Source organism: Macaca nemestrina, chromosome 10 (assembly GCF_043159975.1).
Source record: "Macaca nemestrina isolate mMacNem1 chromosome 10, mMacNem.hap1, whole genome shotgun sequence".
NCBI classification, from domain to species: domain Eukaryota; kingdom Metazoa; phylum Chordata; class Mammalia; order Primates; family Cercopithecidae; genus Macaca; species Macaca nemestrina.
In genome coordinates, this window is record NC_092134.1 from 24,255,517 (window position 1) to 24,276,246 (window position 20,730).

General features: G+C 44.6%; 1 protein-coding gene across 7 annotated transcripts in view; it reads right to left on the reverse strand.

Moving 5' to 3' along the window:
- LOC105498173 (ubiquitin specific peptidase 30) overlaps window positions 1-20,730 on the reverse strand; it is a 100,684-nt gene that overhangs the window by 16,491 nt on the left and 63,463 nt on the right. For 4 of the 7 annotated variants that reach the window (XM_011770095.2, XM_071071171.1, XM_071071172.1 and 1 more), the window contains 4 exons: window positions 14,579-14,688; window positions 13,285-13,467; window positions 4,080-4,183; window positions 31-129 (listed from right to left, as the gene is read on the reverse strand). In XM_011770095.2, the coding sequence (XP_011768397.1) occupies window positions 31-129; window positions 4,080-4,183; window positions 13,285-13,467; window positions 14,579-14,688 (496 nt within the window). Of the gene's footprint in view, window positions 1-30; window positions 130-4,079; window positions 4,184-13,284; window positions 13,468-14,578; window positions 14,689-17,744; window positions 17,956-20,730 lie in introns of those variants that run through there. The other 3 variants (XM_011770086.3, XM_011770080.3, XM_011770103.3) reach the window with 3 other exon arrangements.

Sequence of the window (20,730 nt, forward strand, 5' to 3'; positions counted from 1 at the left end):
CAGAACGTGTTGGAAATATTAATCATTTACCTCCAGGGAATGCACATCAAACAAATGTGTGACCCGAGGCTGGCGGTCTCGCTCATCTTCCAATGACGAGGTAATGACATGGAATAATTCGTGAGCATCCTGTCAAAGGGCAAAGCACTCTTTAGAGAGGCTGGATGAGGAAAGGGCAAGATCAGAACTACCCACCTCGGGCAGACGCCCTACAGTGAATGTGGGTAGAATTTGCTTTCTACCTTCTCAAGGCCCAGCTCATTAAAGAAAACAGTTATGTCCTAGACACTGTCACGAGTGAAGACCCTCAAGCAAGAGGTCCAGGAGCAGAGAGCAGGAGAGAAAGCCAGGCAGCTGCCTTCACGCCAGCAGTCTCTGAGATAGTTCTGTTTCACTGAGACAGCCTTGACCTCTGCTCCGACTTCAAAAGATTAGGCTTTTTGCTAATTGTGGTAAAATACACATATCATAACATTTATCATCCTAACATGAATGATTCTGTGGCATTAAGTACATTCATGTTGTGCAATCATCACCGCCATCCATCTTCAGAACTTTCTCATTTTCCCCAGCTGAAACTCCATACCTGTTAAACACTAATTCCCCATTTTCCCTTCCCCCACCCCTGGCATCCATCATTCTTTCTGTCTCTAGGAATCTGATTACTCTGGGAACCTCACACAAGTGGAATCATACAGTGTTGGTCTTTGTGACTGGCTTATTTTCCTTGGCATAATGTCTTCAAGCCTCACCCGTGTTGTAGCATATTGCAGAATTTCCTTCCTTTTTAAGGCTGAATAATATTCCATTGTATGAAAGTTTTGTTTACCTATTTATCAGCTGATAAACGCTTGGGTTGCTCCTACCCCTTGGCTATTGCAAATATGCTGCTATTAACCTGAATACACAAATATCTTACTGAGTTCCTGCTTTGTTTGAATTCTTTTGGTTTGTACCCAGCAGCGGGATTGCTGGATCCAATGGCATGGGACTACTCTTGAACATCAACTCAAACGGCCCTCTCCCCAAAAACCCAAGCCATCCCTCACTCTTCCAGGAGTAACGGGGTCACAACACAGGTCCTCTGCTTCTCCTTTGGTGTCCCCTCACACTGCCACCAGAGCAATACTTTAAAAGGCAGACAGCTTTACTCTTCTGCTTTTAGCTTTCCAATGGCTTCCTCTACTAGAGTAAAACCTACCATTCTTATCTCGCCTACAAAGCCCCCAACATTCACAATGTCCCGGCCCCTGGCCTCTTTTGTGTTCCTTGAACACATCCAGCTTATTCCCATTTCGGGTTGTGCTGAGACCTTTGCACAGCTACCTCCTATCCTTCAGGTCTCTGCCAAAAGAGCTCCTCCGCAGGGCATACTCCCCAACCAACTACCCAAAGCTGCCTCTACCCCTCTGAACCCTAGCCCACCCCCAGCCAATTCAGCAGCCGTCCTGAAAAAAGGCCCCTCCTCCAAAATATGCCCTAAATTCCTAAGGACTCTCAGCTCCCCTGCTTCAACCCCAGTCTGAGCCACGCCATCTCGGCCGGATAACTGCAGCGGCCTCCCACGTTTCCTCTCGGCTTGCATTCTTGCCCCTCCAGTCTTCCTTTTTTAACAAGTCAGATCAAACCAGTCCCCAGTTCAAAGCCCTCTAGTGGCTCCCCGCTGCACACACAATAGAAGCCGATACTGCCCATATCCTCCCAGTCCCTGCACAATCTGCTCCCCGCCAACTTCCACCAGCCCCTCTCCTCCGCAGCCCTCCCCACCCTGGCCTCCTTGCCATTCTCCACAGGTGGCAGCTTTATAACTATCTCCAGACTTACACCCTAGCTTCTTCATCTGTCTAGAATGCTCTGCACCCAGGTGTCCACACACTTCACTCTCTTTTATACTTCTGGTCTCGACTGAAACCTCACCTCCCAAGCGGAGCCTCCCTACCTGGAGCAGTCTTCCCCTGTCGCTTGGCTCCTCCTCCCCTGCCCACCCCTACCCACGCCATGTCACACCAGCTAGTTTCTTGTTAGCATATCCTGAAATTCCCTGCTTACTGTCTGCACCGACCACTGCCTGCTATCCTCATCCCCCACCGGAATACCAGCTCTAAGTGAGCAGGAAAACTCCTGCAGGTCATGTCTGCAGCTACAACTCCATTGCCCTCGACAGGCCCCACCCCAGGCATGAATTCAATAAATACCTGTTGCCTATATAAATGAATTCCCTCCTGGGCTATAAAACTGCAGCTGTAGAGTGCAAGTAGAGATTCAAAGATAAATAAGGCAAGGCTCTGGCCCCTGAGGGACCAGGTGTGGCAGCCTAGCTGTTAGCCAGCAGCACACCAGAGCTGCATCCCTGTATAGATGAACAGGAAGCAGGGGACCTGGAGGAGAATCAGCGCTTCCTGTGAGGCTCAAGTGGGCCCAGGCTTGAAGCAGATCCAAGACACGATGGAGGTGGATCTATAACTTAACCCGTGGGTAAGCCATGTAACAACTCGGCCTTGAGGAAAGGGACAGCACTGCAGAGGAGGGGGAGCTTGAATGTGCACTGGAGCACCACACTGTCTTAAATCTTGGCTCTGCCCCTTAAATAGCTGCATGATTCTGGGCAAATCATTCCACTTCTCTGAGCCTCAGTGTTTCCATCTGTAAAATGGGGACAATAGTAAACTCCTTACATGGTTATTGTGATAATAAAATCAGGTAATTTGCATAAAGCAAGCCTTTGGCCCAATGCATCCTCTGAAGCTCTAGCTTTAGACAAAGAAAATGGGTTGATAATCAGGGAAAGTCTGCTCCTGATTGAGTGGATCTCTGATAATACAGATGTGGGCAAGGCCCATGCTGGATGCTCTGGGTACCTTCAAACAGGAAAAGGCCACTGGACAGATGCGCCCACCTCTTTCTCCTGCAGACTACAGCATGGCATGGGCCCTAGATGTGGGCTGAAGATGTCGAAAATACTTCCAAGGAGGGACTGGGACCTAAGTGAGTCCTTGATGGAGAAGTCGGACTTTTAAAAAGTTATCTGATGTCCTTGGTGACTAAATCTCAAAGTTATTCTCTCAGTTTAGGGAAATGTAAAATGTAGATAAATAATTCCAGTTACCAGAGGAGGATTTTAGAAGTATTTTCTAAATAGAAAAACATTGCAACATACAATTGGATTAACTGAGATACATTTTAAGAAAGTATAGATACCACCAGCACCATGTCTAAAAAGTGACCTGTGGCTTCAGAATAAAGCAAAAACAAGAGAACACCTTTAAAAATAAGGGGCGCTACACAGCCTCCCCACCTCCCTTTTCAAAAGTCCGTCAATGCCCCTCATGTCAGCCCCACAGTTTTGGGAGGTCCAAGATGCCGCCTCCCATTTCTCTGGACAGTGGCGGCAGACAACGCCTACATGAAGCTGGACAAGGCCATCTTGGAAGTGTGGCTGTGGAGGATGCAGCTGTATGCCACTGGGGGCTAGATTTTTTCATCCCTAGAGCTTCACTCTCTTGGCCTCTGCTTCAGACTTGCCGTTGGTAACAGTGGTCTGGCAGGGAGGAGGGTGGCCAAGTTCCAAAGAAGGCAGCAAAGCTGTAGTTGTGGAAAAGGGAGGTGGGAGTGACTGCATTCGGCCTTGGAATTGCATATGACATCTGCTTGAGGTTTCGGGCCACTTTAAGCCAAGCTTTGAAGATTGATTTTTTTTTAAATTGAGGGTGTGGTCCAGAAAAATCTTACCTAAACCTCTGAGTCTCCAAGATAAAGTCACCTGCCTCTTTCTAAAGAACCCAAGTGTCCCTATCACTTACTGGAGTGCCAAGTCACTTAAGAACTAAAAAGATTTTGCTCTTTGGCAACTGTGTGTTTATGTCCCATCCCCCTAACCTTCTATCTACTGGGTGAAAAACAGCTGTATCTCCCCTCTGATCATGACAGCAGGAACAAAGTTGGTACTCTGGTCCCAGAACACTAAAGCTGTCTAAAATGTCACAGAAATGTACACTGGGGCCAGGCAATTGCAAGGTCAGACCCCAAGTCACTAGGGGAAAGGATTCTCCAAGCTAAACGTGTTCAAATGTTGTACTCACCTGTTCTTCAAATGATGAGATCTGCCATCTGTACATTCTTAAGACATCCAATAAGCAGCTTGCATCTAAGACCTCATCATCAGTAACTTCTTGGCAGGACAAGGCTGGAAACAAAAAAGGTAAGACATTAAATTCACCAGCATCACAACTAACCAGAAAACCTGCACAGTATAACATATCAAAGTTAATTAAAAATTTAAGGACTACAGGCCGGGCGCGGTGGCTCACGCCTGTATTCCCAGCACCTTGGGAGGCTAAGGCAGGCGGATCACAAGGTCAGGAGATCGAGACCATCCTGGCTAACATGGTGAAACCTCGTCTCTACTAAAAAAAAAAAAAAAAAAAATTAGCTGGGCGTGGTGGCGGGAGCTTATAGTCCCACCTACTCAGGAGGCTGAGGCAGGAGAATGGCATGAACCCGGGAGGCAGAGGATGCAGCGAGCAGAGATCGTGCCACTGCACTCCAGCCTGGGCAACAAAGTGAGACTCCGTCTCAAAAAAAAAAAAAAAAAAAGAAAAGAAAAAAAAGTTAAGGACTGCAGGATTCACCTTAGAATTAGGTATTTTTCATCATTCTTCGTAGCATTACCCAATGCGTAGTACTCTATTAGGCACTTAAGTTTACTGAATGAATGTAATTTTTCATGAGGCTGCAGCATTTAAATGAAGTAACTGATTCCTCTATCTTCAAACTATCATCAATATAAATTTGTTGCAAAGTTCTTATTGAGTAAAATGATTTTAACTCACAACTCTCAGGTTGGGAGGGCCGTTCCCAACCAACATTCATCCAGTCCAACCCCATATTCGGTGCCACACTCCTCTCCACAGGGCTGTTTCCCAAGGCCTTTGATTGTATTTGAGTTTCTGATTTTCAAGGCAAAGCATCAAGCTATATGCAGCAGCCTGAAAGCGTCTTTTGAGTGGTTTACTTTTACTTTTTTCTGAAACAGAGTCTCACTCTGTAGCCCAGGCTGGAGTGCAACGGTGTGATCTCAGCTCACTGCAACCTCCGCCTCCTGGGTTCAAGCGATTCTCCTGCCTCAGCCTCCCAAGTAGCTGGGATTACAGGCACATGCTACCACACCCAACTAATTTTTGTATTTTTAGTAGAGATGGGGTTCCACCATGTTGGCCAGGCTGGTCTTGAACTCCTAACCTCATGATCGCCCACCTCAGCCTCTCAAAGTGCTGAGATTGCAGGTGTGAGCCACGGCACTGGCCGAGTGGTTTACTTTTCAATCACAGGTGGAATCAGGCCTAATAAAATAGAAGTTTGATGGGCTTATGAATTTATATTATAATTACTTCTAGACCAAGGATTGGCACTTTTTCTGTAAAAGGCCAGAAAATAAACATCTTAGGCTTGCTTTTTTTTTTTTTTTTTTTTTGAGACAGGGTCTTATTCTGTCAGGCTAGGGTGCAGTGGTGTGATCTCGGCTCACTGCAGCCTTGACCTCCTGGGCCCAAGCAATCCTCCCAACTCAGCCTTCTGAACAGCTGGGACTACAGGCACATGCCTTCGTGCTCAGCTAATTTTTGTATTTTTTGTACTGACAGAGTTTCACCATGTTGCCCAGGCTGGTCTTGAATTTCTGGGGTGAAGTGATCTGCCCACCTTGGCCTCGCAACATGCTGGGATTACAGGTGTGAGTTCCTGTGCCTGGCCACATTTTAGGTTTTGTGGACCACATGGTCTCTGTTGCAACTACTCAACTCTGCCATTGCAGCACAAAAGCAGTCATAGATGTAAAAAGAAAATAACATTTCAGGACCTTCTAAATGTATTATGCCAAGGAGAAGAGTGCTGGAAACAGTCAAGTAACACAGCTGCTTTTCTTCTCTGGCACATGGCCGCTGCTTCCTGACCTTTGTGTTGAGATGTTACAAATTAACCAGACTCCCTGTTTTTCACTCAAACCTAGGCTGAATGGCACTGGAGATAGAGACCCTTGTGATTATTACCTCTTTACAACGGAATGGTAGGCAACGCCCTAAGAGTGTAATCCATAGTAGCCAATCAAATCTTACATCTGTATGTTAGCCATTGTATGGAAAATGTTATAATTCTGTTCAGTACTTCCGTTTTTGTCTACATAAATGATCCCCGCTTTTCCCCACACTGGGAGCACTGATCACCATTTCCTGTTATTTGTGTGTCCCCAGACAGCCACCTTCACACTTTGTGTTTGAATAAACCCTTGTAGCTGGATCTCGAACCCTTTGATTATTTTAGGTTGACATAGGCAATATCTAAACAAATGGACATGACTGTGTTCCAACAAAACTTTATTGACAAAAACAGGTGGTGGGCTGGATTTGGCCCATGGTCCATCAGGTGCAGACTCCTGATCTTGGCCATCCTCCTTCCCATCGCATGTTACACTAGACCAGTACTGCTGGAGTGTGAGAGAAAAAAATGTAGAAGCCTGCCTCTCAGTGCAGTTTCTGGAAGTTCAGTGACTCCCAACATACAGTAGGTCAGCCTGTTTCTTCTTTCTGATTTGCCATCAACGGCCTTGAAAGATTCCTTTAAAGCCCAGACTTCTGGGCTGCTCTGCCTATGGAGTAGCCATTCTTTCATTCCTTTACTTTCTTAATAAACTTGCTTTCACTTAAAAAAATAATAATAATAAAGCCCAGGCTTCTGCATCAGTGTGTATATACCCTGGGGCTAGCCCTTTCCCTCCCAGGACAAAGAGAGCAGGGTTGGGAAAGGAACCACACCTTTCTCCCATACCCCTCGGGCAGCCCTTCTGTTAGCTCCCCCAACCCACCACCTCCCAAAGGAAAATTTTAATGCCTCTTTTAACCCAGTTTTGTCTAAAATACTACCGGGCAATTTGGCAGTATCTACTAACATTTTCATATCGTACAACCCAGCAATTTTACTTTTTCAATCCAGCAATTTTTTTCCCTACAGAAATGCATGCTTAGGTTCACAAAGGGACATGTATAAGGATGCTCACATGATAGCCTGCTTATCATGACAAGGAGCTGGAGACAAATGGCCAAACAAACTGGGGTGTGTTGACATTATGGAAACTATGCAGCTATAAAAATGAATGAGGCCAGGCACAGTGGAGCCTGTAATCCCAGCACTTTGGGAGGCCGAGGCGGTTAATCACTTCAGTTCAGTTCAAGACCAGCCTGGCCAACATGGTGAACCGTCAACTCTATTAAAAACAACAACAAAAAACACCCAAAAATTAGCCAGGGATGATGGGTGCACACCCGTAGCCCCAAATACTCGGGGGGCTGAGGCAGGAGGATCACTTGAACCCTGGAGGCAGAGGTTGCAGTGAGCCGAGATTGCACCACCGCACTTCAGTCTGGGCAACAGAACGAGACTCTGTACCAAAGAAGGAAAAAAAAAAAAATGACCAAGGTTTGCAAATCACATCTGATAAAGCATTAATACCCAGAATATATAAACTCAGAACTTCTAAAACTCACCAACAACAACAAAAAAACAAACAAGGCCAGGCATGGCGGCTCACACCTGTAATCCCAGCACTTTGGGAGCCTGATATGGGCAGATCACGAGGTCAGGAGATCGAGACCATCCTGGCCAACATGGTAAAACCCCGTCTCTACTAAAAATACAAAAATTAGCTGGGCGTGGTGGTGTGCACCTGTAGTCCCAGCTATTTGGGAGGCTGAGGCAGGAGAATCGCTTGGAACCTGGGAGGCAGAGGTTGCAGTGAGCTGAGATCACGCCACTGCAATTCAGCCTGGCAACAGAGCGACTTCTCAAAAAACAAACAAACAAACAAACCCAAACAATCCAGTTCAAAAATGGGCAAAGAACTTGAACTGACATTTCTCCAAAAAAGACAGACAAAATGGCCAATAAGCAAATGAAAAGATGCTCAATGTAACTTATTATTAGGGAAATGCAAATTAAAACGATACCATACCGTTAGGATGGCTACTATCAATGAAAATAGAAAATAGTATGTGTTGGTGAGGAGAAATTGGAACTTTTGCACATTGCTGGTAAAATTCTAAAATCATGCACCATCTGTGGAAAACAGCATAGAGGCTCCTCAAAAAATTAAACAGAATTACCATTTGATCCAGCAATTCTACTTGAGTGTTTACAGAAAATAATTGAAAGCAGGGCATTTGGACACTAATGTTCACAGCAACATTATTCATGATAGCCAAAGAATGAAAATAAGCCAAATGTCCACGGACTGACAGAGGGACAAACAAAATGCTGCATACACATGCAACAGAATATTATTCAGCCTAGGCCAGGTGTAGTGGCTCATGCCTGTAATCCCAGAACTTTGGGAGGCCGAGGTGGGCAGGTCACTTGAGGTCAGGAGTTCGAGATCAGCCTGGCCAACGTGGTAAAACCCCGTCTCTACTAAAAATACAAAAAATAAGCCAGGTGTGGTGGTGCACGCCTGTAATCCCAGCTACTTGGGAGGTTGAAGCAGGAGAATCACTTGAATCTGGGAGGTGGAAGTGGCAGTGAGCTAAGATGGCGCCACTGCCCTCCAGCCTGGGTGACAGAATGAGACTTTGCCTTAAAAGAAAAAAAAGAATATTTTCAGCCTTAAAAAGGAATGAAATTCTGATATGTGGTATAACATGGATGAACCCTGAAGATATTAAGTGAAATAAGCCAGTTACAAAAGGGTGAATATTATATGAGTCCACTTAATGAGGTACATCTTATAAATATGAGGAAACTCATGACTTAATGAGGTCTGAGTCAAATTTAAAGAAAGAGAAGGTAGGGCAGTGGTTACCAAGGGCTAGGGGGAGGGGAGAATGGGAGTTACTGTTTCATGGGTATAGTTTCAGTACGGGATGATGAAGAGTTCTAGAGAGGGATGGGGGTGACTGCTGCACAACAATGTGGCTGTACTTAATCTACTGAACTATACGCTGAAAATGGTAAATTTTATGTTAGGGATATTTTGCCACAATTTTAAAAAGTAGGCAAAGGATATAAACAAGCAATTCACAGAAGACAAACTATAAGACCAATACACCCAAAAAAAAAAAGTGAAGGAGGTAGAACTACATGTACTAAAATGGACACTTCTCTAATGCTTATTATATTTGGCCATGTAAATCACAAACAAAACAAAACAATATACAAGCCAGGTGCGGTGGCTCATGCCTGTAATCCCAGCACTTTGGGAGGCTGAGGCGGGCGGATCACCTGAGCCCAGGAGTTCAAGACCAGCCTAGGCAACATGATGAAACCCTATCTCTACTAAAAATACAAAAATTAGCCGGGTGTGGCAGCACGCACCTGTAGTCCCAGCTACTCAGTAAGCTGGGGTGGGAGGATAGCTTGAGCCCAGGAGGCTCAAGTGCGGTGAGCTGAGACTGCACCATTGCACTTCAGCTTGGGTGAGACCCTGTCTCCAAAAAAACAAAAAATCAAACACCAAAAAACCCCACAATATATCATTTCTATGGATGCACAGAAATGTATTTAAATGCACAGAAAAAGGTCTGGAAGGATCCACCTTTGGGAACGGTAGAGGGGAGCAGGGTTGGAGTATTGATAAAGGGGACTCTGGCCTTCTCTGTAATGCTTTAATTTTTTACAAAGAGAACTGATTCATGCATTACTTGTATAATTAAAAAATTATTTATAGGCCAGGCATGGTGGTTCATGCCTGCAATCCCAGCACTCTGGGAGGCCAAGGTGGGCACACTGCTTGAGTTTAGGAGTTCGAGACCAGCCTGGGCAACAAGTCAAAACCCTGTCTCTACTAAAAATAAAAAAATTAGCCAGGAATGGTGGCATGTGCCTGCAGTCCCAGCTACTTAGGAAATGGAGGTGGGAGGATTGTTTTGGGGCTGGGAGGCAGAGGCTGCAGTGAGCGGAGGTTGCGCCACTGCACTCCAGCCTGGGTTGACAGAACAGAACCCTGTCTCAAAAAAAATTTTTTTTTTCTAAAGAATCAAAGTAAGAGACATTGGAAAGCAGAAGCAGAGAAATGAGCAGACATTCTGGGACAGCAGCCCAAGGATGGCTCTGGCTCCCAGTACTGGGTCCCATGTGAAAGATAAGGGCAGTGCTGACAGGCCAGGGTTAGGATAATTCACGTGGACATTTCAGCTTTCACATAATCTTTGGAGTGGTGCTTTTAACCCATTTCCTATTTGCCCCAAGAATATTCCTGTCTCTAATCCTAATGTAACATCATATACATTTCTGTTGTATATGATGTAACATCATATACATTTCTGTTACATTAGGATTAGAGACAAGTTCTATTTAGAAATAACTCCCAAGAACATGGCTGGGTGTGCTGGCTCACCCCTGTAATCCCAGCACTTCGGGAGACCAAGATGGGAGGATCACTTGAGGTCAGGAGTTCGAGACCAGCCTGGTCAACATAGCAAGACCCCATCTCTATTTTTTAAAAAAATTTAACGGTGGCTCAAGCCTGTAATCCCAGCACTTTGGGAGGCCAAGGCGGGCGGATCACAAGGTCAGGAGATCGAGACCACAGTGAAACCCCGTCTCTACTAAAAATACAAAAAATTAGCCGGGCGCGGTGGCGGGCGCCTGTAGTCTCAGCTACTCAGGAGGCTGAGGCAGGAGAATGGCGGGAACCCGGGAGGCGGAGCTTGCAGTGAGCCGAGATCGCGCCACTGCACTCCAGCCTGGGCAACAGCGTGAGACTCCGTCTCAAAAAAAAAAAAAAAAATTTAAAAAGGCCAAGCATTTTAGCTCATGCCTGTAATCCAAACACTTTGGGAGGCTAAGGCAGGTGCATCACTTGAGGTCAGGAGTTTGAGAGCAGCCTGGTAAAACCCTGTCTCTACTAAAAATACAAAAACTAGCTGGGCGTGGTGGGGAGTGCCTATAATCCCAGTTACTTGGGAGGCTGAGGCAGAAGAATTGCTTGAACCTGGGAGGTGGAGGTTGCAGTGAGCCGAAATCCCACCACTGCACTCCAGCCTGAGCGACAAGGCGAGACTCCGTCTCAAACATAAAAAAAAAAAAAAAAAAAAAAAAAAGAAAAGAAAAGAAAGAACTCCAAGAACAGTTTTTCTATTTTCACATTTAAAATCAGTCAGACTTGCTTTGGCCTCAAAGAGCATGTTTACGTAAAATTAGATGAACGCTGGCAGCAAGTTGCACTTTTTTTTCCTCTAAACCAGGAATGGGCTAAAAAAACAGGATAGTAAAAGAAATTATTCTCAAGTCGCCTCTTCTACAGAAAAGTACACTTGCTTCATAAAGATTTCTGTGTCAAGCAGAGCTCACATAGGAAAACACCTCAGTGAAGCACGATTTAGCTGAATGTTTTTTAAACCCAATTTTCTCCTTACAGTGACAGCAATATATACTTATTGTTAAAAGTAGAAGTAGTTTTCCAAAACGATTTTAAAATTACCAATGACTGCACAATACCAAAATGGCTAATATTTCAGCATTTTTCAGTCCAGCCTTTATCTGTGGAAGTTCCTACCTTGATGAAGTCAAATTGTATTTTGTATGCTGCTCTTTAATATTACAGCCTATGCCCTCACCCAAATTTTTAAAAAATTTCATAAAAGTGATTCTTAATGGCTGTATGCCATCGATTACTTAATCATTTTCCCATCTAAGTGCTAGCCAAGCACTACCCTGCTTAGCTTCTGAGGTCTGATGAGATCGGGTACGTACAGAGTAGTATGGCATTAAGTGATTGCTTAATCATTCTGTTTGATATCTACATTCTTTCCCCTTTTTGCCATAATAATTAGATGTTGGAGATCTCTGTGCATATATCGCGCTCTGTATAATACCCATGGAACGTCAGCAGATTTTATGAAGAAAACAAAACAGTTCTACAGTCAAAAAAGTTGGTTTAAAAATGAAGTTGGGCTGGGTGCGGTGGCTCACGCCTGTAATCCCAGCACTTTGGGCTGAGGCAGGCAGATCATTTGAGGTCAGGAGTTCAAGACCAGCCTGGATAACATGGCAAACCCTGTCTCTACTAAAAATACAAAAATTAGCCGGGCGTGGTGGCATGCAGCTGTAATCCCAGCTACTAGGAAGGCTGAAGCAGGAGAATTGCTTGAACTCGAGAGGTGAAGGTTGCAGTGAGCTGAGATCGTACCACTGCAACAAGCTGGGCGACAAGGTGAGACTCTGTCTCAAACAAACAAACAAACAAACAAACAAAGAAGTTGGGTAGGTTATTTCTGAAAACCTTTACCAAGCCAGTGTATATTGTGACTCTCCAAGTTGGGGGCCACCATTCAGTCATTCCTAAACTTGGTTGCTTTTAGACTCCATTTTTCAGGCTAGTTAAGTCACAATCTACGTTTCTAGCCATTTTCATAAGGCGGGCTCCCAGACACAGAATTACTGGGTCAAATAGTACTGAATACTTCGCAAGCTATTATTGTGTAGTTCCAAACTGCTTTCCAGAAAAGTTGCACTAAGTTACACCCCTCTCAGCGGTGTATGGATGTATTGTCCAACAGCTGGACAGGGCTGCAAATTTGTTTTTTAATCTTTGCTGACAGGCAAAAAGTAGCATTTTTATTTTATTTATACTTCTTTGATAATGGTCAAGTTGAACATTTGAGTTTTTTAGCAATTTGTATTACTTCTTTTGTGAATAACCTAGGCTAATAGACTTTTTTTTTTTAATGTTTTTCAAACCAGAATACTTCTTACAATACTTCTTATGTGGCAGTGGATTTCTTCCTTCCTTAAAATGCTGTTATTAACTTGACAATTTATGGTTCCATCTTTGATTTTTTTTTTTTTTTGATATGGAGTTTCACTCTTGTTGCTCAGGCTGGAGTGCAATGGTGTGATCTCGGCTCACTGTAACCTCCACCTCCTGGGTTCAAGTGATTCTTCTGCCTCAGCCTCCTGAGTAGCTGGGATTACAGGCACGCACCACCACGCCCGGATAATATTTTTTGTGTTTTTAGTAGAGACGGGGTTTCTCCATGTTGGTCAGGCTGGTCTCGAACTCCTGACCTCGTGATCCACCTGCCTTGGCCTCCCAAATTGCTGGGATTACAGGCATGAACCACTGCACTCAGCCTCCATCTTTGATTTTTAAAAAATACCTGTTTGTATCTACTGGGCTCTTGGTGTTTTTTATTCATAATGATCTATATGATTTTTTCCTACAATAAGGCTATTAACTCTTTGCCTGTCATCTGGACTTCTTTGAAAAGGTACACAATCCCCTTGAAATTCCCATCTAGATACCTTTCAGAAGGTGCAACAGTGTTAAGGATAAATACTGGTGTGAGGGGGGCTCCTTCTGATCCCTGGTGTACTGGGAGGTGAACTCTTCCAGCCACCTGATGAAAGCAGGACAGGCAGACAGGCCTTGAAGCAGGGAGTTCATGAAGCAGGTGTTCCCTAAATTAACAAGGCCAGGCACGAGCCCTAAAAAAAAGCAGGGGGAAGAAGAGAACAGCATATCATATTTGATCCATTTCTCTCCCATTTGGGACCCAGAGTTCCTGCGCTGTGGCCTTAAATTTGGAATCCCGATCCAAGAAGATCCTTATCCACAGAGATCTGGGCCAAGGCTTGGTTCTAGTACTGCTCCGCAGACTGTAAGCACAGAAGGAAAGGTCCCTTTTGTGTGTTATTTTTGAAACCTATCATGGTATCCAGCACAGCTTGGTTCTTCCTAAATGTACAAAACACTTAGTAACCATCTCCTGTCTTTTTCTCTTCCTCATTCTCCCCTACATGCTCTCTTTCTTCTTTAACCAGAAAGCAATGTTTCTGAGAACAGAAGAAAACAATTGTTCTGTTGTTACTTCCCCAGGACAATGATTCTGTTCTTATCTTAACAATCACTGGGAAAGACTCCACTATACCAATTCTGATCAGTCTTTCTGCAGAGATCAACAAAATCGAATATACTTCTGTCTTCTGCTAGCAATCGTTTTAAAAAACTTCTTATTCTCAAAGTTCTCAAAGACACACAAAAGGAGGGAGAATGTATAATAAACCTCAATTATAACTGTCCCCAGATTTAACAATGATCAAATTTCACCACATTCTTTTCTTTCTTTGCTGAATTTTATTCAATGTTACATAGTGCAACACTTTCAAAAGGGAGCATTTAAAAAAAATTAGAAAATAGTTTTTTAGTAATGAAGGCACTAACTTGAAATTTTTACCAGTTATTAGCAAGCTAGTCTGAGAGAACACAAATGTATGATGTAATTGGTCAGTTTGTACCACTGAAAACTGTAATTGCCATATTAATGAGAACACTTCTTAGACAATTACGCCGCTTGACATTTTTCATTACAAAGCATGCCTCAAACTCCAGTCTGGAGAGGGGCTGAAATAGAAATCTTTTTACTACAGGGTATCAAATAACAACTAATGGTAAAAGTACTGTTTCAAAACCTGAAGTCCTAATTTTAAAGATACAGAGAACAAATACGACCAACCTCCCAACCTTCTTTGTGCTGTTTTCAGATAACAGGGATCTGGGTCAAGTCTACAGACCATAATGCAGTGTTCTCATTCTTACCTTTTCTACGCTTCTTTCTTTCTGTAATGGGACCCCAAATAACATATATTCCTGCTGCAAGAGCAGCAGCAATTCCACCTATAACTCCCCAGTTCTTCATGACTTTATATCTAAAAAAGAAAACAAATTTACGGTCTTCCCTCATCACAAACACAATAGGCGAATATACAGATATAGACAGAATAACATTTTGTCAAAATAACCCACCAAATACCTAATTTCAAGTTAAAGTAATATATAGTTATAGGATTACATCTTAAAAATCAGGATGTTTAGACATTAGGATTTAAAATCTAAGTCAGCCGGGCACATTGGCTCATCCCTGTAACCCCAGCACTTTGGGAAGTCAAGGCAGGAGGATCCCTTGAGCCCGAGAGTTTGACACCAGCCTGGGCAACATGGTGAAACCCTGTCTCTACTAAAAACACAAAAATTAGCTGGCCGTGGTGATGTGTACCTGTAGTCCCAGCTACTCGGGAGGCTGAGGTGGGAGGATCACTTGAATCTGGGAGGCAGAGGTTACAGTGAGCTGAGATCGTGCCATTGCACTCCAGCCTGGGCAAAAGAGCAACACTCAGTCTCAAAAAAAAAAATATATATATATATATATATATATATATATGTAAAAATATTTATTGAATGACTGAATACTAGAGAAAATATACAGAAATGAATTTCTCTTTTAGAATATTAGACAGGAAAGGGGCACACATACAATGGTATAAAAGAGCTGAATGTTTATAAAATTAAAGATTTCCTAACTACAGGCTTGACTTAAACACTGGTTATGCTTTTGCTACAAATTAAGAAATTTCACCAGCAATTTAAAACATTGTTTTTATACAAAGTTATATATTTCTACAAAATAAGACAAACCATCTATGTGTATATAGCTATGTAATGTGTATCTGCATATGTGTTACACATGTATATATACGTGTTTGTATGTGCGTGTGTGTGTAATACATTATTATCCCAATATTTGGATCATGTGAATATTGTTTTGATTTCAGTTCAGTAAACATTAACTTGGTGAAGAGTCACTGGTGATAATAGTGACTCTGCTTTACAATAATCAGCATTTCTTAGTATCATAGCTGATAGCTGAATTTCAAATAAATATTTGTTTTCCAAGACATAGCCAACAGAATATGCACCAAACTTGGTTAAGAAAGTGGGATTACATTATTCTGGTTCAGTCCTGGCTTTGCTACTTCATTTGGCATCATTTCACCTTCTAAGCCTCAGTTTCCTCATCTGTACGATGGGGACCATCCATAAGACCTACCTCATAGGGTTGTGGTGAGTACATAGTAAGAACTTAATAAATGTTAGCTGCTACAAATTAAGCATTACAATCTCAGGTTCATTCATTACAGCTATTCCTTCTCTTTTGTTCGTTTTTTTTTTTTTTTTTTTTTTTGAGACAGTATCTTGCTCTAGTGCCCAGGCTGCAGTGCAGTGGTGCCATCTCAGCTCAATACAATCTCCACCTTCCGGGCTCAGGCGATCCTCCTGCCTCAACCTCCCGAGTAGCTAGGACCACAGGTGCACACCACACGCCCAGGTAATTTTTAAATTTTTTTGTAAAGACAGGCTCTCACTATGTTGCCCAGGCTGGTCTCAAACTCCTGAGCTCAAGCAATCTGCCTGCCTCAGCCTCCCAAAGTGCTGGGATTACAGGTGTAAGCCACCATGCCCAGCCGGTGAAAGCTATTCTTGAAGTTTCCTAATGCATCACTGTGCTTTTACACAATACATGAGTTCACAAAAGTGCTTGGAAAGGTTACAAAGGACTGTCATGGAAGTGCTAAAGCACTTTACCAGTGCTTAAAATCCCCCAGTCAAACACTAATATTTAAGGGTGTATACTCTATGCCAGGCACTGTGACAGTCTTACCTCATTTTTTAAACAATCCCACAGAAGCAGATTATACCATCACTTTCATTTTTATAACTGAGGAAACTAAGAGACCAACTTGGTCACAGTGAGTGAACGAACATGGCTCTGAATCATGCGTGTCTGTCTCCCAAGTCTGTGCTTAAAACCACAAAGTTCAAGACAGAAACTGAAGGAAACAGTGTCAAGGGGATGGGAGAGAGGACTTGTCCATGACTTTAGCAGCATAAGGAAAAAATACCCAGGGACAACTGGCGACTTTGGAAACTCCATTCCTCTGCAAAATGACATCACGAGAAGAGTGGTGGGGCCTGGGGGTGAAGAGATCTGGCTTCTCCTCCCAACTCTGCTATGAGGTCAGCTATGGGGCCACACTTCCCACCTACGGAATGGGGGCACTGGACAGGATAGGTATCGAGGCCTTTTAGCCCTGGAATAATAAGCTCTTTAAACCTGCTCCAGTTCCAGAGGAAGCCGACCTGAGCAACAGGTCTCAGTTATTTGGGGTCAGCAGTGGGGGAGGGGGTACTCAGTTCTGAAGCCTGGAGCCCTTGGGAGGGTGAATAAGGAAATGGGGGCCCTGACAGGATTGGGAACCCAGGCAATCGAGGAGTCCTAACAAGAACGGAAGGATTTAACAGGAACAAGCAGCCTTAACAGGTTAAAGAGGCACTGACCAATTTAGAGACCCTTGCAAAACAAGGGCCTTTACTCACACTAATAACATCAGGGACTCAGACAGAAGTGGGGATCCATATTAGACTAGAGGGCGGGCTAACAGGAATAGGGGGCGGTACTAACAAAACGCGGGGCTTGCAGGCCCGGGGCACTTACAGGACTGGAAGAACCACGCCAAGATTGGGGAACCCCTGGCAGATATGATTGGGGGACCCAGAAGGATTGGGGGTATACTAGAAAGATTGAGGGGTCTTGGCAGGCCTAGGAGGCACTGAAAGAACTGAGGGCACTGACAGAATTAGGGGCCCTGACAAGACTGGAGGGCCCTGGATGTCCTGGGAACAATGACAGGAGGGGGAGGGACAGACGGACCCGGGGAGTGCAGACAGAATTGTTGTTGCCAAAGGACTGGAGCCCGTCAGTCCTCCCACCTACAGGCCCAGGCCTCCAACCCTAAAGGACGCAGAAGCTCCCGGAATGCCCGCGCGGGCCCTGGAGACCCCAACTAGGGCATGAAAAAGCCGTCACGGGACCAAGCTGGGGACCCTGTCCCGGCCTCTTCGGCCGCCCCGCCCCCCAAAATCTCACCTGACGGCCGCCCCGGTCCTCAGGAAGCGCTGGATGGCCCTGTCGGCCGCGGTCATCGCCGCCTCGGCCCGTGAGCTCAGCATTGCAGCCGCACCGGAGGCCTGAAGCCACCTCCGCCGCTACTGCCGCCCCCGCCGCCGCCTGACCGAGGGCTACGAAGGTTCCCGAGACAGCGGAACCTACGGCCGCAGGCCCAGTACCTTGGGGGAAGGTAGACCGCAGGACAGGGCCCGGGGGACCGGAAGTAGCTGCCTCCGGAGAGCAATAGCTGACGGACCACGTCCTTTCTTTCTTTTCCCTTAGCAACAGACCTCAGCGTCGGTTGCTACGCGATGCTCAGCTGCCTGGGGTGCTTGGTTTTCAGATTTGCTTAGGCTCCATTGATAAATACAGATGGCACACTTCTAGGATGGACCCTGGGTCATGATTTGAATTTTTCGGTGTGGAGAAGGAGGCCAACGGCCGAAAGTCGGGTCAGGCCTTTGCTATAATTAGTTATTATTGTGGCCAGAGTGGAAATAGGTCGCAGAGGAAGGAACTTTAATGAGCATGAGGCCCATCTCTGACGATATCAGTAGAGAAATCAACGTCTTTAATAATAATAGCTAACAAACTTATTGTTTATTTAGGTGCCAGGTATAGAGCTAAGTATGTCACATACATTATTTACGTTTAATATTCACACCAACTCTAACATTACCCACATTTTACATCCCAGGGAACCCAAGAAATTCGAAGAAATAGTAAGTTTTTTGACACAACTTGTAAGTGGTGAAACAGAGATTGGCAGTTCAGTGTGTGTATCCCCAGAATAGCACTCTCCAACAGAAGTATACAGGAGCCACATAGGTAATTTTACATTTTCTAGTAGCCGCATTAAAGTAAAAAGCAAGAGGTAGGCCAGACGCCGTGGCCCACGCCTGTAATCCCAACACTTTGGGAGAATGAGGCTGGTGGATCACCTGAGGTCAGGAGTTCGAGACCAGCTTGGCCAAAGTGGTGAAACCCTGTCTCTACTAAAAATACAAAAACTAACCGGGTGTGGTGGCAGGTGCCTGTAATTCCAGCTACTCAGGAGGCTGAGGCAGGAGAATTGCTTGAACCCTGGAGGTGGAGGTTGCACTGAGCCAAGATCATCCCACTACACTCCAGTCTGGGTGACAGAGTGAGATTCCATCTCAAAAAAAAAAAAAGCAAGAAGTAAACTTAATTTTAACCGTATATTTTCCTTGACCCAATATGTTCAAAATATTGGGGCAGGTTCAGTGGCTTATGCCTATAATCCCAGCACTTTGGGAGGCCAGGTGAGAGGATGGCTTCAGGCCCAGAGTCCAAGACCACCTGGGCAACATAGCAAGAATCCATGGCTACCAAAAACAAAGAAAAGAAAAACAAAAAATGTTGTCATTTCTATGTGAAAATTATTGATGAGATAATTTACATTCTTTTTTTTTTTTTTTTTTGAGACGGAGTCTCGCTCTGTTGCCCAGGCTGCAGTGCAATGGCACAATCTCGCCTCCCAGGTTCAAGCAATTCTTCTGCCTCAGCCTCCTGAGTACCTGGGATTACAGGTGCACACCACCACGCCCGGCTAATTTTTTTGTATTTTTAGTAGATACGGGTTTCACCATGTTGGTCAGGCTGCTTCTGACCTTGTGATCCACCCGCCTTGGCCTCCCAAAGTGTTGGGATTACAGGCGTGAGCTACCGTGCCCGGCCCATTATTTTTTGTTTTTTTTTTTGGTACTAAGTACCTCTCAATTTGGAGTACCCACTTTTCATGTGCTAGATAACCACAAGTGACCAGCAGCTACCATATTAGACAGCACAGTTTATAAAGCATTAGGGCCAGTGAGATTTTCCCCTCCCTTTCAATTGCTTTCTCCAATTCCAGACTGAGTAATTGCAGTCATGCTGGGGGTGGTGTTGCATACCCGTAGCCCCAACTACAGAAACAAAACAAAAGAAATCAATGCGTTAGATCAGTGGTTCTCAAAGTTTTTGTTCTCAGGATCTCTTTGTATGCTTAAAAAGGATTGAGGGATTTTGTTTATATCTAACTGTACCCTGTTAGAAATTAAAATTGAGAATTTTTGTTTCCTTAAAATTGAGGTATATAGGCATATCTAGTTTTTTGTTTTTTGTTTTTTTTTGAGACGGAGTCTCGCTCTGTCACCCAGGCTGGAGTGCAGTGGCACGATCTCGGCTCACTGCAAGCTCCGCCTCCTGGGTTCAAGTGATTCTCCTGCTTCAGCCTCCCAAGTGGCTGGGACTATAGGCGCCTGCCACCTCGCCTGGCTAATTTTTGTGTTTTTAGTAGAGAAGAGATTTCACCATAATGGCTAGGCTGGTCTTGAACTCCTGACCTTGTGATCCACCCACCTCAGCCTCCCAAAGTGCTGGGATTACAGATGTGAGCCACCTTGCCCGGCCCAGCGTATCTTGTTTTATTGCACTTCACTTTATTGTGCTTCACAGATACTGCATTTTTACAGTTCAAGGTATGCGGCAACCTCACTACAGCAAGTCTATTGGGTCCATTTTCAACAGCATGTTCTCACTTCATGTCTCTGTACCACATCCTGGTAATTCTTGCAATATTTCAAACATTTTTTTTCTTTTCTTTTTTGCAATAGTGCCTTACTCTGTCATGCAGGCTGGAGTGCAGTGGTGCAATCTTGGCTCACTGCAACCTCCGCCTCCCGGGGTTCAAGCGATTTTCGTGCCTCAGCCACCCAAATAGCTGGAATTACAGGCACGCGCCACCATGCCTGGCTAATTTTAGCATTTTTAGTAGAGATGGGGATTTCACTGTGTTGACCAGTCTGGTTTCGAACTCCTGCCCTCAGGAGATATGCTTGCCTTGTCCTCTCAAAGTGCTGGGATTACAGGCGTAAGCCACCGCACCTGACCCCAAAGTTTTTCATCATTATTATTATACCTATTAAGGTGATCTGTGATTAGTGATCCTTAATGTTACTATTGT